At 39.5% G+C, this 17,272-nt stretch overlaps 1 protein-coding gene across 1 annotated transcript; it reads left to right on the top strand.

The window, feature by feature from the left end:
- Window positions 1-829: 829 nt before the first annotated feature.
- On the top strand, window positions 830-17,272 carry TXNDC9 (thioredoxin domain containing 9). The gene is made up of 5 exons (XM_069073007.1): window positions 830-995; window positions 3,206-3,423; window positions 10,810-10,928; window positions 13,265-13,519; window positions 15,662-17,272. The coding sequence occupies exons 2-5, from the start codon at window positions 3,235-3,237 to the stop codon at window positions 15,777-15,779; spliced, it is 681 nt and encodes a 226-aa protein (XP_068929108.1). The 5' UTR covers window positions 830-995; window positions 3,206-3,234; the 3' UTR covers window positions 15,780-17,272.

Genomic DNA, 17,272 nt, shown 5'->3' with positions numbered 1-17,272 from the left:
TCTCTCGGAGTCAGCAGTGCAGGGTCCCGAATACCTGACCGGGCACCTCCTACTACCAAGCCGGTAAGAGGCTGTTCATCTTTTGTGTTACTGCTCTGGGACCAAGTTCCCAGAACCCCGTAACCCAAGTCAGTCCAGCCAAAGCTGGAAATCAAACTTCTGAACGGTTGTTACATCATTTGGAACAGAAGGAGAACTTCTGTGATCCGTTTGGTCTTCATTCCACGGCTGAACGTCTATAATTCTGTAATTCTGGTCAGTGCCCAGTTCTGAAAGTCGGACACACCGCACAGGGGTACATGGTTAAGGGAGCTACTCGATAAAAAAACAAGGGCATACTGAGTTTGTCCCCCGCTTCGTAGAATGTTTAGTCCTCTCCTTAAACAAAAGGTGGGATTTTTTTTTTAAATTCTGACTCTTAATGTGCTGTCTCAATGGAAAAATAAAATCAGAAAATATGTTCAAGGACATCCATTTCATCTTTGGTATATAGTTTACTAAAGAAAATTCACCGAAGAACTCATAGGGAAAAGATTCAATCAAGCAAATGGACAACACCACCATGCCCAAAAGACTACAATTCCCAACATGCCTTGCTCCTTCCGCAGCACCTCATACACTAAGGCGCAGTATCGGAATTCTTCGGCCTGGAAGAGAGTCAAGAATCTTGGGCTTTTGCACTTGCCGTAGAAGAACCCACCCGAGGCAGTTCCGCCTATCTTCTGAGAAACCTAAGGGAGACGAGGGTAAAGTGACGAGCGAGAAGAGCGCATGCGCAGACGAAGCTCCCTCTCTCTCCCCTTTGGTGGCAGTAGCTTCGCGTCGAACGTGGAAAACAGCCAATGAGGGCTTAGTGTTTGCAGCTGGCTGGTGCCCGCCCCCGCCGCCGCCGCCGCCGCCGCAGCAGTAGCTCCAGAAGTAGCAGTGACCTTCCGCCAAGTGTTCGCGGCTTCTCGGGGGTGGGGGAGGGAACTGTAGCAATCGCCGCGTTTCAGGTGAGGTGGGCCCTGAGGCGAGAAAGCTCAGCTAGCGGTGCCAGCCCGGCGGCCGTGGCACGCGGTGGGGAACGAAGAGCGAGGCCGGGGCGGAGGGGGGGGGGGGCCCGAAAGACGAGCGGGCAAGGCCTGTTGGGGGAGGGGCCGGCGCCCCTTGTGCGCAGTTGCGGACCGGACTACGCATGCGTCTTTAGTGTCTGAAGCCGGGGGCGGGGAGGGGGGGCAGCCCTCACTTTCGCGACCCTTTTCCGGTCTTGGAGGGTGGCTGGGAGTTAGGAATGAATGGAGGATTCGGGAGGGGAACCCGAGGCTTGGTGACTGACTCTGAAGAACTCGGGCCAGTCCGCTCCCCAAAGCGCGGCCCCGCAGACGGGGAGTGAAGAGGCTGAGTGCTAGTCCTTCCCTTGGGGATGAGCGACTAAAGCTGCGAGGAAAGCGGCGTGGGAGGCGATCGCAAAGGGAGACGAGCCGGGAGCTGACGGCCTTGTGCGCTCCCCTCCTCCGCCCCGAAGCTGGGGTTCCTGGGCTTCACACCCCCGGGAGTGTGCGTGTGCCCCCGCCTCGGGGAAGCCGGCCTGGAGGAGGCGGGCCCCTGATCCGCACCCCGCGCCCCGGAGCGATGGGAAGGAGAAGGCAGGATGAGAGGAAAGGAGAGACCGGGGCGCCGGGCCGGGCCGGGCCTCTGTGGGGGTCCCCCCCCCCCCCGGCCCCTTCAGCCTCAAGGCTACAGGGTCATCAGATCATCCTGCCAAGCGCAAGGACCCTGAGGGTTGGGGTCAGGAGAGTTACTTTGTAGCGTCACTCCGGAAGGGAATAAAGGGACTGAAGGCGAGGGGAAACAATGAAACGATGTTGAGGTAATCCCAGCAAAAGATGGCGAGGGAGAGTAGGCAGAAAGGAGTGACCGGGGCGCCGGGCCGGGCCTCTGTGGGGTCTGAGCCCTCCCGGCCCCTTCAGCCTCAAGGCTACAAGGTCATCAGATCATCCTGCCAAGCGCAAGGACCCTGAGCTGCGACCCTGAGGGTTGGGGTCAGGAGAGTTACTTTGTAGCGTCACTCTGGAAGGGAATAAAGGGACTGAAGGCAAGGGGAAACAATGAAACGATGTTGAGGTAATCCCAGCAAAAGATAACGAGGAAGAAAGGAGTGGACAAGGGGTTAAGAAGGTGACTGATGGATGAAGAAGAGAGAAGAAGCAGATAGCGCCCGGACATGGAAGATGCTGGTCTTATAAAGACCGTTTGTGTCTTTCATCGAAAGATTCCCATTTACACGCAGCCTAAAGGCAGCGTCCTGCCGAATTCTGCCTCGTGGTGAATACACAGCGGCAATAATGCGTGTGATCGGGCAGATTGGTAGCATAGGGTGTAGCCAGTGGAACGGAAGCTTCGTGAAGAAAAGAACTGTTTCCTTTTCTGTGTCGTTGTCCCCGGGCCTAGAACCACCTAGAAGATGTTTAAGTGTTCCTTTATAAAAAGTTCGGAGTCTTGGATGAATTACACAAATGCAAAGCCACACTCTGACCAAAGTCTTCCTCTTCTCCGCACCCTGCGGCTTAGAGGTGAGGCAGACAGCTTTCGGGCTCTACAAGGCAGCAGACTGTGTGTCTGCCATCCTTGAACTAGCCTTGCCAATTGCAGAAACGTATCACAGGACTGACTGAAGGACGATGAATTTTTCAGCCAGGGCAGTGTTTAAGTAGTCAAGAGGCTGTAATTTGTCTTGGTGGCATTTGTGCCCATGGTAATGAAATCGTGCTTCCTTGGATTATTATTATTATAATATCTTAGACAATTCATTTCTCATAACTTTAAAATACAGGCCTCGGTTATTTCAGTATTTTATAACTGCTCCCCCAACCCCTGGATTGTGAACAACATAAGAGGAAAGACCAGGCCTTATCTAACACTTCACCAGTATTTCCTCCAGGGCCTGTAGTACAGTGGTCTGCGTTTATAGTAGGCACTTAATAAATGTGTCTTAGTTTTATTATGGAAAAAGAATCTGAATCAAAAACAACTCTTTTTTCTAATCATCTTACTTTCCATGAGTACATACTGAAGCTTCAGGAAAGGAAAGAACTAGTCAGAATCACTATGTCAGTCATCTGTATGCTGTTCGAATAATATTCTGTGCTGACATTGTAGAGGATCTAAGAAAACATAGTTTCATGTTAACAACATTCTGATTCTTGTATTTTTATTTTCCTAGTTGTAAGGAGTGAACAATACAGTCAAAAAATGGATGCTCATACGTCTGTTGACATGCTTGCAAAAGTCCTGGAGAATCAGTTGCTTCAGACAACCAGCGTTGTGGAACAGCAGCTGGACGCTGAGATTCAAAAGCTGGATCAGATGGACGAGGATGATTTGGAGCGCCTCAAAGAAAAGAGACTTGAAGCTCTGAAGAAAGCGCAACAGCAGAAACAAGTAACCCAGCTGCACTGGCTTCTGAAATTACTAAACAGTATGGTCCGAGGGCCCTCTGCTGCCGCAGTAGCTGCTGCCGGTCCTCACTTTTAGGGGTTGATAAATTAAATTAAACCCATTCAAAGATGTCTTGCCATTGTTTAGAATGTGTATAAAGCCAGTGTTTTAGTTTAATCAGTGTAATAATCTGAATACAGTTGTTGTTTAATTTTAATGAGATCTCCAGATTAAGAACACCTTTTGTTCTCATTTGGTTAAAAAAGACACCTAAGTTGAGGAAGGATAATGAACTAGCAGTCAAAAGACCTAAATTACATGCATGCTTTATTGAGCCTATTGTAAATTAGGCTGCCAGACTATAAAATGGGGGTGTTAATTACTGAAACTTTTTTAGCCAGAATGTTTTTAAATGAAAAGTAGTTTGAGAGCTGGTAGAAGAAAGATTTTCAGTTATTCCTGGTATAAAGTTTGTCTAAAGGAAAAGTTGCCATATGTACCAAAAGGAATGTGTGTTGTTTGTGTAAAAACAAACTCGATCCCCAAGAAGAGGTTGAGAGGTGAGAAGTATGATGGATAGGTGGCAGTATCTCTATCCTCTCTCTGGGAGGCAGGAAGAGGGAAAACTCGAAGAGGTGGGTGTGATTGTGGGTAAATGTGTGCGGGGAAGTGAAGGATATGCACTCAAATATACTTCAATTTAGGTAATTGAATCACTGTTGTAGACCTAAGAGATCAGTTGAATGTTCCTTAAAATTCTATTATTTGATTTTTCTATAGTTAGAAAAAAAAATTTCCATTAAAACACATCAGAACTATTTGACAAATTCTGATCAGTTTTTAGTTTATTGGTACTAACACTTATTTTTCTATATAAACACAGCAAAGGAGATCACTAAAGAATACTTTTGTAAAGGGAAAATTCTTCATAATGAGAAAACTGTGCCCTAATTTATCTGTTTTAAGTTCACCAATTTTTTTTTTTTTAACAGCCAGGTATATGTGGATAGCATTTTGTACCCTAAGCTGCTTTTCCCTTTATGGCACTGATAGAGTAGTCAGGCAGTGCTTTAGTGATTTGAAGGTTAAAGGAGCACAATATTGGGATTTATTAAAGGACATGTTCAATTGGAATATCATATATATAAACTATTTTGAAGAACATAGAATTAAACGTGAAGTTTTGCTAATAGAATGAAAAAGTAAAATACTTACAGGTATGATATATAAATTGATACACAGACTTTGAATGTCCTAATAATGTTCAAGATAAAATAGCTCAAGTTGTTTTTTTTTTCATAACTTCTTGAATAATTTTTGTTGAAAAGCCAGTTAGGACAGACACTGCTCATTTGTGTCGTTAGAACAAAAAGCTGTTTGCACAAATATCTAAATTTATTTCATGGAACAACTGAATCTTTTGAAAGCTTTATTGCAGATTAATGAAAGTAAAATTGAATTATGTGTTATAAGGAAATACGGAAGAAGAGTAATGGTAATTTTATAAGACTAAAGACTCTACTTGGGGATTGCTGTGCAGACAGTATCCTCATTCCACAGCCTGTTTTGGGTAGGACATAGAAGAAAAATCAAGATATTTTCAGGGAAAGAAGTAGTAACATGCTAGGCAAGACTCACTGCTTAACCAATGAAGTGATTAGAAGTGATGCCAAGTAGGCTTCAGGAGCAAATGCAAAATAGTTCAAAGGAAAGAAGAGTTTGAAAGGGAGGTGATTGGTAGTAGGAATAGGTGGTAACCAGTAATTAGAGGGAATATTCTGTAGTGATGTCAAACTCAAATAGGAATGAATGGATTCCTGCTGCTGCATGGTGACTTAGAAAACCACAAATTAACATTATCAATGTTGGATCATATTTTTCTTTATTTTGCTAAACATATCCCAGTTCATTTTAATCTGGTTCTAGTGGCACTGGGGATCACTCTGTGAAGGAAGAAGATAGTCTATAATGATGTTGAAAGATAAGCTTAGGACCAAGTTATGAAGGACTTTAAAAGCCTCCATGGCACCATTCAAAGATCTCGTCTTTTTCCATAGTCCTTCTTTGGACGTAGGAGAATTTACACTTGTTCTGTCTTTTAGTCGCCTCCTGGTTTGCTGTCTGATTGTTGGAAGGAGCAGTAATTTTCACCGTCAATAGTTTTCCCCTTTTCAGCCTTTTAAAAAAATGTATCATACTCTTAAACTGAAAACAGAATACTAATTAGAGGATACTAATTTTTAACAAATTATATATCACTAGATTACTATGAAGCTCCATTTGTCAACACAGTATAATATTTTACAAAGGGTATGCTTACCACCTCGACCTTTATTAAGATAGAGATTTTTAGTCTTCTGTTTTGTGACTACTCTCCAGAAAAATCAAATAGTATTTTAGCTTCATTAGTGTTTCTTGCCAGTCAGAACTGTGCAAATAAAACTTTCTGTCTGTCTCTCTCCTCTCTCTCTCTCTCTCTCTCCCCCTCTCCCTCTCTCCTCCCTCTCCCTTTCTCCCCTCCTCCCTCCCTTTCCCCCGCCCCTTCCACCAAAAAACTAAACAGAAGAGTTTATATTTATTGAATCCTAGAAGCAATAGGAAGTCACTGTAGTTTATTGAGTGACATTGTCAGAAATTTGCTTAAGAGAAAGAATTAACTGGCTTGGGGAAAGACTTGAGGCAGGGAGACTAATGAGGAGACTATTGAAATATTCTAGGCAGGAGGTGATAAAAGACTATACTAAAGTGGTGACTGGAGAGAAGGGGTTGGATATGAGAGATGTTGTAAAGATAGAAACATCAAGATTGGGCAGCTCATTGCTTATGTAGGGTGAGAGAAAGTAAAGCGAAAAAAAAGCCCCAGTGATAATACCAAGATCATAAACCTGGGAGACTGAAAGAATGGTTTCCTACCAGAAAGAGGGAAGTTTGAAAGTGGTGACTTGATGACAAGATCGATTCTGCCTTGGACTTAATGAGTTTGAGATGTCTCAGAAGTATTGTGTTTGAAATGCCCAACAGGCAGTTGGTAATGTGGTACTAAAACTCAGGAGAGAAACTGGGGCTAATGATAGATTTGTCCATCTTTTACATAGAGGTGGTAATTAAACTCATAAGAATCCAAGACAGAGCCTTAGTGAACACCTCTAGTTAGGGAGTGTAATGTGATGATGAGCCAGTGAAGGAGACAGGTAGGAGAAGGCCCAGACGACAATATCATGTCAAAAAGCAGAGAGGATCTCCAGTAGGAAGGAGCAGTCAGCAGTGTTAAATGCAGCAAGAGAGTTCAAGGAGGTTGAAAACTGATAAGAGATCATCATGTTTGGCATTTAGAGCACATTTGTAACGTTACAGAAGCCGTTTCAGTAGAATAATGAGGTCAAGATAGATTACAAAGGGTTGAGAACTTCCGAAGAGAAGTAAGGTGGGGGCAGTGTTTGTGTACGGCTTTTTCTAGGCTGGTTTGACTGAGAAAGGAAGGAGAAATAGGACAATCCTTTGAGGATATCCAGTGAAGGTTTTTTAAGGGTGGGTAGTGAAAGAACCAGTTGATGAGGAGAAAAGCTGAAAATTAGGGAGAGGCGATAACCGAGGGTTCAATCTGCAGAGAAGAGGGGGATCAGGGACATGTGTAAAAGCATTCGCCTTAGCATGAAGGGCCACCTCGTTGTTAAAAACTGGAGGAGGATGTCAAGGGATTTTTGGATGAGTAGAAAAGGGGGTGAAGGCACTCGGAGTGAATAGGCTTTGTTTTCTTAGTAAAGAAGCAACTTGAGTATTTGAAATTTGAGTATTTACAACTGGTAAGGGCAGCGCTTGGATTTTATTTACCAAGGATAAAAATTTAAAAGAGCTTAGTGTTTCTTAAATATGTTCACAGATTTTCATCTTTCAATTGATAAGAAATAATTCTCACTGCTCATGTCTGTCAGTTTACCTCTTTTCTTAGGGAAAAAAATATTCCTAAGTACTTCTTACTGCCCAATGAGGCTAAAAGAAAGAACTGCATGATTCTGTTCATCATTTTTGTTAGCAACTTGGGTCACATGGAAGTCTGTTATAACTAACATGGAGCTTATATTATATTTGCAAATGACAGCTGAAGGCGAACAGTAGCACATAACTGGATAACAATTAGGATTCAAAAAGATCTTCATAGAATCTAACCATGGGACAAAATGGAATTAATAGAGATAAATGTAAGGGTCAGAATATCAATTGTACAAGTAGAAAATGAGTAATACCTAGCCAATAAGCAGTCCATGTGGAAAAAAAACCCCCTACACGTATGTTAGTTGAGTTAGTATGAGCCAACAATATGACGAGGTTGCCAAGAAAAAGAAATACTATCTTAGACTGAATTAATAGAGTTACAGTGTCTAGACTAAGGAAAGTATAGTTGTGCTATACTCTGTTATAATTCAGACCACATCTGTAATACTGTGGCCAGTTTTTGATGACACACTGTGTAAAAACATTGATAAACTGGAATGTATTCTGAAGGAGGACAACCAGATTTGTGAATGGTCTAGACAAAATGTCATGAAAATGAGCCAAGGAACCTGGGACATTTGGCCTGTTGAAGGGCAGAGAGTAGAATAATTGTATCTAGATATTTGAAAGTCTGTCACATGGAAGAGATAGTTGACTTGTTCTCTATAGATCCGAAGGGCAGACCAGTATATGTAGCTGGAAATTCAAGAAAGATTTCAACTAGGGATAAGGAAGAATTTTTGCATAACTCCTGTTCAGTTCAGAGATGGTGTAATCAGTGATCAGATCACTAAATCATTGAAGGCCTTATCCCTTGAAATCATGGAGATCATAAATCTACAGCTAGAAGGCACTTAAGAGACCAACTAGTCCAACCCTCTCATCTTTCAGAGGAGGAAACTGAGGTCAGAGGAGATTAATTAATTTGCCGAGAGTAACATAATAAGCATCAGACACCAGTTTTGAACCCAGTTCCTCTAAATCAGTCACCATTCTTTCCCTGTACTGGCAACATTTGATCACAAACTAAAGTATGTCAGGAATAATGTGGAAGGGAGCCCTTTGGTAGGTGGGAGTTCAGATTATTCAGTCTCTGAGATTCCTTCCTTCTGAGTTGTCTCTGGTCCACCTCTCCTTCCTAGGCACTTATACAAATAGCGTGATGCCAGATTCCCTGGCACTCATCAAAAACAAATAGAAATTCCCCTCTTCCCCATGCACTTATTTTCACAAATGTAATTAAACAAATAAAGTTTAGCTTTTTCAATTTAACTTTTGTTTATAGAATTTTAGGGGAACTTTGGATGAAATTCTTCTGAGTTCAGGAACGCAGCAGAGCAGAGGTATTAATAGTCGTGGTCTAGCTCAAACAGTCTATAACATATTGAAAGTTTTCAGAAAGCTTATTTCAAAACCTTATGTTAAATTTACCATGTAATTTTCAGAGCATTATTAAATCAAAATGAATACCTTAGACATGTTATGACTAATTAGTACCTTTTAGGATGAGCTGCACCAAATAGCAAAAGATAGAGAAAATAAAAATTATTTTGTCAAAATAAAAAGCAAAAAAAGTCACAGTCATATAATTTGATTTTTTAATGTAATTCTACAAATATCTTCCGAGTGCCTGCTAGGCCTGGTAAGACATAAGGATAAAATGACACACGGACCAGACCCTGATTCCAAGGTGCTTACATTTTACCAGAGTGTCCGTGAAGGAGACAGTGGTGACTCGTGGTACTTGGGAAAAGTTACAATATAAGGTATAGGGTGAAGCTCTAGACAAGTTGTTTTATGAGGATTTGAGGATAGAGACCAGGTGAGAATAGACATAGGAGCTAGTACCTGAGCTAACCCTTGAAGAAAGGAGGTAGATTCTCTTTGGCATGGGGAGGGAAGAGAAGCATTTATAGAACTTACTGTGTACCAGCCACCATGTTAAGCAGTTTTACGAGCATTTCATGTTATCCTCGCATCAACCCTATGCTGTTATTATCGCCATTTTACAGTTGAGGAAACTGAGGCACAGGTTCAGTGGCTTGCCTAGTTCACAAAGCTGGAAAGTGTCTGAGGCAGATTTGAACTCTTGAGAAACAGCCAGTGCTAATCATCACATGGGCAGGCAGTGGCATTTTGAGTTAAGGGAATAAGCTAGTGGTCCAGCTTAGTTAGAACATAGTTTGTGAAGGGGAATAATATGAAGTGAAGTTGGAAAGACTTTTAAATACCATATTGAGACAGTTATGTTTTAGGATCTAGATGGGTAGCCATTGAAGGTTCTTGAGCAGGGGAGGCCTCTGCCTGAGGAAGGCAGAGGAAGTAGTTTAGAGAAGGGAAAATTGAGTGAGCGATTGTAACAGTATTTAAACAAGTCAAGGTGGTAACGTAAGGAGAATGAAAGGGACACATGTGAGAAATCTCATAGAGGTAAGAAGAGAATTTAGCCAACGATTAGATAATAATAACTGACATTCATATAATGTCACAAATAAAAGTTAGGAAGCAAATTTATGTGAACTGATTTGATATTCACACACAAAATCTTAATATAAGCTAGATGATACAGGTATTCCTGCTTTATGAATGAAGAACTTGAGACTAAGGGAAGTTAGTGACTTGACTGGAGTCACAGGCAGTAAGTATCAAAAGGAGAACCTGGACCCTCAAGTCTGTCACTTTCCGCTACAGTGTGCTTCCTCTATGGATGTGCTGAAGAGAAGAATCAGCGATCACTCCAAAATTTCAGATTTGGGGGGACTTGGGAAGATAGTGATGTAGTCAACAAAAACGAGTTTTAGGAGGGGAAGGTAGTGATTCCGTTTGGGTAGGAGCAGCAGGGGAGAGATCAAGAATGGCAATTGAGATTTTGGAGTCATGTGGATGAAAGTGCCCTTTGAGAACATGGGGACTTGCCATGGGCATCATCAAGGAGTGAGAAGAGGGAAGGGATGACGGCAAAGCTTTGGGGCATAGCCACATGTAGAGGATAAGAGATAGATGTTGAACATTGAAAAGCATAACTGACAGATCAGAAAACTGGGAGCATAGCCCAAGCAGGAGAAGGACTAAGTCAGGAAGAGTCTATCTGAGGGAGCAGTTTGGAAATCTAACGACTTTTGAGAGAACAGTTTCAGTAAGGAGATAGGGTTGAAAACCAAATAGCAAGGAATTGAAGTGAATGAGGTAATGAAGTCAGTGAGTGTAGGTTACTCTTTCTAGAAGGTTTTGGTTATTTTCAAGTTAATTACCCTAAAATAAAACTTATTTGCTGCAAAATTATTTTAGTAACTGAACTAAAAATTATTTTACATGCTTACCTAGATACTTGATAAACCTCCCCATCTACTGAAAAAGAAATTTCCAATGTCATTATTTCCTCTCTTTCCAACTTAGGAATGGCTTTCAAAAGGACATGGTGAATACAGAGAAATTCCTAGTGAGAGAGAGTTTTTTCAGGAAGTCAAGGAAAGTAAAAAAGTGGTTTGCCATTTCTACAGAGATTCCACATTCAGGTAACTGAACTCATTTCTGGTGAAGGGATTTTATGTTAGAATAATACAATAAATAGAATGTTTAAAGGAACATAGGAAAGTCGGACAGGCTTCCTCATTGTCTGTATTGACAAGGTTAATTTTAGAACTTACTAATGTTCAAAGTTGTAATATACATTACATGTATATTGAAATTAGAATAAAATAAATTAAAAAATAGAAAAAATTAGCCTTATATAAATTATTTAAATTTCTTGAATTGTTTTGATCACTTCTAACAGTAACTCTTAGAGATGTACTGTACAGTTTACAACTTTTGTCAAAGGAAAAAATAATTGCCTTTTTGCCTAAAGTCTTTATAGTAAAGTTTCACTAGCCTGTTCTTCAGTGGAATTGTGGTCTTGTGATTTTCCTGTGGGCCTGTGTAAGTCAGGGACCTATCTAGAAGGCAAGGATAGGACAGCTTTTTAACAGGGTTTGTCCAGAGCTCCTGTATTTACTTCCTCATAAAGACTGGGGGGAAAAGGAGTTAACAATATTTGAGGGGAAAGATGTTGGCCACCTGCTTGTCAGACTCTCCTCCTACCTTCACAAAGTCACTGAGGTATGAACCTCCAAGCTAAGTCAAGACACGGAGTTGAAGGTATGACAGGGGCTCCCAAGTTACTGGAACTGGACTTCTGGAACCATTTTTCTGTGAAGTTCATTTTTAATTTACAGATAGTTTCTGATGAAGATATATAAACTTAAGCCTTATCAACTAACACCTTAATTATCATTTGATACTTTAGCAGGATTGAGAAATGAATGGATGAATAAATAAATGGACAGGTTATGTGGTTACTCTATGCCAGTCATTGCAGCTGGGATCAGGAGGGGACTCAGGAAGAGAGAAAGGGTGAGCTGATCCAAGAAGTGGAGAGGCATCCGAGGCACACTTGTCTCCCTGGTTGTCTACTTAGAATCATTTCTCATTTGGCATTCATGTGACAGACAGCCAGCGTCAGTCTGTACCTTATAACTTGCCTTAGTAAACCTGAGAATGAATATCTAAATGCACAAAGCACGTGCTAGAAGATACTCTTCCTTCCCCCTCTGCATTTGAAATGCCTGCTTAGATACTTTCTTGCGGGACATTGTTTCTTCATTTAAGACATATTTATTTTTGTGCACTTGTGTGCGTACACATGTATCCTCTATCAAGTTAAAATACTATCCTTAAGGTTAACGCATATTCTTGTTGTCATCTCTATATTATTTGTCATTCACCAAAATTCTTACACCCAAAATGCTTGACAGACATATGGAGACACAAAAGTGAAGTGGTGAAAATAATCAAAACCTTTTTCTGGACCACAGATGATCTCCATGCCATTGACTAATCCTCAAGAACATTGGGACTTAGATGATTCACAGAGTACTTAACTAGGTACAAAAACCAGCATGGAGGCATTTGGTCTCATTCCAAAGGGTTACAAGTATTTCCCTCAGAAAAAGCTTTGTGTTGACCATTTTAGAACAAATAGTTGGATTCTTTGTAAAGAATATGTTTCTTGACAGCCACCTGTATTTCCAGTTACTTCCTAAATTGAGAATAATACTTATGGCAATGAAAAGGTCACCTAACTTAGTGTTTCCTTTTCTCTTGGTATATGTTCATCCCAGAATAGTCAGATTGCATGAGATAATAATTGTAAAGCCCTCAGCACAGCGTCTGGAACATAGTAATCACTGTATAAATGTTAACTGCTGTTACTATTGTCATCATCATTTCAGTTAACAGTCAAGGGCCTACTGTGGAGCAACACTGTCAGATCCATTTGACAGTGGATAGACCTGAAATGGTCTTGCTTATTTAGAGATATTGATTACCCTTGACTCTAATGATGTCACAGAGATTTTTTTTTTAAGTTTCCTTTCATTGGCACCATTTTTTCCTTTGGGATTTCTCAAATGGTGTGTTAATGTTAAATGTTCATAATTCTTCCATAGACTCAAGTATTAGTGTCCGTTAAGTTCTCTTTCCTACCTCCTCCTCCCCCCCCCCGCTTCAAATTCAATGCTTATGAAATTCCATTTAGAAAAAATGTTAATGGGATACAATCTCATTTTGCTTGTCCCTGTCAAGGTTCCAGAGTATGATGTTGATAATTGATTGAAAAATATCATAAAGGAAAGTCTGATTTTCTAGAATGCCAATTTTGGATTTTCTACTGCAGAAACAGCTTATGAAATAGAAATAAAATGAGCTTCAGTAAAATCCCCACATTCTCCAACCACTATTGCTAAATCTCTTTTATACCAAAAGTATATGATCTGTTTGATTTTGTAATTTTCATTTGTGTTTGACTTTGCAGATGTAAAATACTAGATAAACATTTGGCAATATTATCCAAGAAACATTTGGAGACCAAATTCCTGAAGCTAAATGTGGAAAAGGCACCTTTCTTGTGTGAAAGACTGAGTATCAGAGTTATTCCCACCCTAGCTCTGGTGAAAGATGGAAAAACACAAGATTATATAGTAGGTTTTACTGATCTAGGGAATACAGATGACTTCACTACAGAAACTTTAGAATGGAGACTCGGTTGTTCTGATATTCTTAATTACAGGTAACTTTTTTAAATGGCATGTATTTGCTTTCATTTATGTTTTTGATTACTGTTTAGATTGCATTTTGTAATTTAGGATTATTTGGACAGAGCAAAAATAGGGTTTCAGTCAAGTTTGTAAGAATACAAATTTTTCTAAAAGAAAAGTGTATTTTGTAAAACTACTCTTAACAAAATAAATGAGCAGAAAAATGCCTAAACATTCATGCAGATAGATTAATTAAGCCAATTTATGGACAAAATTAAATTTTGGAGCACTCTTAATTTTGACACTTTTGAACTTAAATCATTTATAAATCATTCTTTGTACCCCAAAGTGTCATTCCCTGGAATGGTGTATTTTCTCATTGAAGATAAATATATTTGTGTGATCCAGAATTAGCTTTAATTAATCATTATCATCAGTGAAAAATAGAAAATATGCTTTTTCAAGAAAAATATTTTATTACAAAGCATCAGCTGTATAACTTTACCTGTTGAACCCAAAATTTTTTCAGTCTTCTTCTACAAATACACAATCCAACAAAGTACAATGAACTTTCTAATTCCTAGCTTATTTCTAAATTGACTTCAAAAACAGCTAAGACATCCCCTTCTCCAAACAAAAATAGCTTATCTCTTTATACACGTCATAACATGTCATATCATCCTTTGAGTCGCTTTCCTGGTCTACAACAACAGGTAAAATGATCGGGATCATTATGTCACTACTTCTTTTCCTTGCCCCTCTTTGAGGAGCTACATTCCTGATGAATGTCTACTACATAAGTTAGAAAACTATATCATTTCTTCTCATTCATCACATGAGATAGTTTGTGTTCTTTTTTTTAATGGGCTTTTCCCCCAAAATTTCTTGTAGACATTCCTAAAGCCATTTCTGCAATGCAAAGGGATTGGGAAAACTTTTGATTAAATGTTTCCATTCTGTAGAGTTAAAACCAGAAGATTAAGTTTTTTTTTAAAAGATAAAAATATCCTTGCTTTTATTTCTTTTTTTTCCCCTGGATATCTTCCTGGACTGTTACCTATTTCAAGTTAAGGAAACTGCAGTACCATAGTGGTTTGTTGATTCTCGGTAGAGTTTAAAAAGGGAAGGGGGGTGGGGAGTTTAGCACGGGAAATTGTGTAAAGAGTGGTATTGTACTGGGTTAGTGTCCAGGGAACAAACAAAAGATGAAGCATGTCTAATACTGACAACCCTCACACAATCTAATTTTTTCTTAGATAAACACAAGGTGACCAATAACAATTTTGTAGATGGTGTTGATGAGAAAACAAAAAGGAGACAAGATTTCCCTTTAAAAAAAATTAATTTCAATTGACCACATGCCGGGATTCATTTAACTTCACAGTTCTCAAGAAAGCTGCCAGTACTAGAGTTCTTTAAGTTCTCAGAAATGTTTTGTTTGTTTTTAAATAATTTTGGATAGTTTGGTAATACATAGTAAATAAATAGAGCAATATTGAAATTAAGGGAGGGAAATACTATATAATAGTACAAAGGCATGTTAGGCAAGTGCGTCCTCTACTGGAGTTACTGCTCCCTAAAAGACAGTAAGATAACTACTGAGAGAAGAGCATGAATTCTTTCTTGCCTCTTTGGGATCATTTGGTACAATCATGCTGAAAGGACATCATTTTACCTGCTCATTTTATATAAAATTAAAAATTATTGTGCAGCTTTATAATGGGATAAAGGAAAAAAATTACTGTTTTCTTTGTTACAATTTTAAATTCATATTTATTCTGCACCTATACTTAATTTCATCGCTTCATAGGTATATATTTACCAGTGCAGTGACATCTGCTGTAAAAAGTACAAAACACAGTAGCTTTTAAATATCATTGCCTTAATAGCCATTGAAACACTTAAAGGAGACTTTTAAAAACCTCATTTATAGTAGTTTGCTATAAAACAGCCTCATTCCCCAAAACACCATAAATCTTAAAACTAGTAAATTATGAGTCTGTAACAAAGATGTTAATCCTGTCTCCTGGTCTCCATGTTATTGAAGGAATTCCACAGTACTTTATGAATTTTACTGAAGATGAAATTGTTCCGATTTTTTGAACAACTCATATCTTATGATGACCCTCATATCTTAAAATAAAAGTTCCTTTTCATATTTCTTTGATTTGTAGTGGAAATTTGATGGAACCACCATTTCAAAACCAAAAGAAATTTGGAACCAACTTGACAAAACTGGAAAAGAAAACCATCCGAGGAAAAATATATGATTCTGACTCTGATGACGACTAGAGCTCTGCTATAAATCTTTGTAAATCATCTTTTGTTTCTGCATACTTCAATTCTAGGAATGTTTTCTAAAGCCTATTATTTTCAGTACATTTGAACATGATGCCCATTTTCTATACAGTTTTATACAACTGAATCATAGAAGACATCTTAAATATTTTCTGTTTGGAGGTCATTTTTAGGTTGAAGAGATTATCTGAGCTCTTTTGAATTAGTAGTAGAAAGTGACTGAATTCTTTCTATTTCTCAGATTAAGATTTATTTCCAAATGACTTTTCTGTAATCTCCATCTAAATGTGTTCATACCATTCACTTACTGATTTCAAAATAGCATCGCAGGAAGAAGTATTCAAGAGTAGCTTTTAAACGGCATTCTTTACTTTGTAGAGCCATATTCCATGGCATTGTCTAAAGTCACCACTTTGCACTCTTCATTTATAAATGGTCTTTCACTTCTGGGACGTTCCAGATCACTGTCTAAAAACTGCCTGTTTACCAATCCTAAACACTTATGTGGGAAAGTTGAATTTGACTGATGACAAGTCAGCCATTCCAGACTCTGAAAATATTGCCTTATTCAAAAGATTAATCTGATTTTACAATTCCAGCTTCCTTTGGTATTTTTTTGAGAGAAATAAAAAGTGACAAGGTTGTTTGGTCATCAACAAATTAGAAAAAAACCAACTTGACAAGAGCATGCTACTGTGGCGGAGCAAAGAATGGGATTCCTCTCCAGAAATGAAACCCTCAGACAGTTTCCTTCACCCCTTTGATGCTTTTCCCTGGAGCACTCATAGAACTACACCTGGACTGAATTCACAGCATCCCTGGCAGCAGTGAAGGGCTGTACCTGGGGCAGCTGTGCAATACAGGTTAGGCTCCTCAATTTTAAGGACCATCTAGGTCATCCAGCCCTAACCCCCCATTTGATAGATGAAAAAACAAAAGTGCAAGTGACTTGGCTAAGGTCACCTAGTATGTGAAAGAGGTGAGATTTGAAACCAGATCCTCTGATTTCAAATCCAGCGCCCTTTCTACTGCCTCTCAAAAAATACCTTAGATTAGTTCTTTGACATTTCTTAACATCATTAGTTGGGATTTTTATTTGACCTCAGCAAGAAAAATAAAATAACCTGAAAGCCAGTGTTCAGTGTCTTGGTTTTTAACATCTTTTTAGAGCAATACATTGCCTTTCTTGAAGGAGCTTTTGAAAACCAGGCACTGACTCTCCTGAAGTTCACAGGCTCAGTCACCCTGTATCATTGTAGATTGAGTAGCTTGTTGACAGGTTTTCAAGAAGCAGCTCTAAACAAGTCCAGATCTGCCCCTGGAACTCAGCCTGATGCTTTTAATGAACACCTGAGATTACCCCATCATTCCACAGATCCCTGCCCTGTCCTGAGAGACAGGTTCTCCTTTAAGCCCACTGATGCTATAGCCACACGTTTTTTCTCTGCTAATTAATGGGAAATAAATTGAGCTTTAAAAAGGCAAAA

The sequence above is a fragment of the Petaurus breviceps genome, unplaced genomic scaffold (assembly GCF_028583685.1).
Source record: "Petaurus breviceps papuanus isolate PSGF00001 unplaced genomic scaffold, PetGlider_PUasm1.0 90849, whole genome shotgun sequence".
NCBI classification, from domain to species: domain Eukaryota; kingdom Metazoa; phylum Chordata; class Mammalia; order Diprotodontia; family Petauridae; genus Petaurus; species Petaurus breviceps.
This window is presented reverse-complemented; position numbering and strand designations above follow the sequence as displayed.

Bases quoted from the DNA above. Each gene is read 5' to 3' on its own strand.
- TXNDC9 (XM_069073007.1), top strand. From the start codon at position 3,235: ATGGATGCTCATACGTCTGTTGACATGCTTGCAAAAGTCCTGGAGAAT. The intron at 3,424-10,809 runs GTAACCCAGCTG...TTTCCAACTTAG, and splicing joins AAGCGCAACAGCAGAAACAA to GAATGGCTTTCAAAAGGACA. The intron at 13,520-15,661 runs GTAACTTTTTTA...TTTGATTTGTAG, and splicing joins TCTGATATTCTTAATTACAG to TGGAAATTTGATGGAACCAC.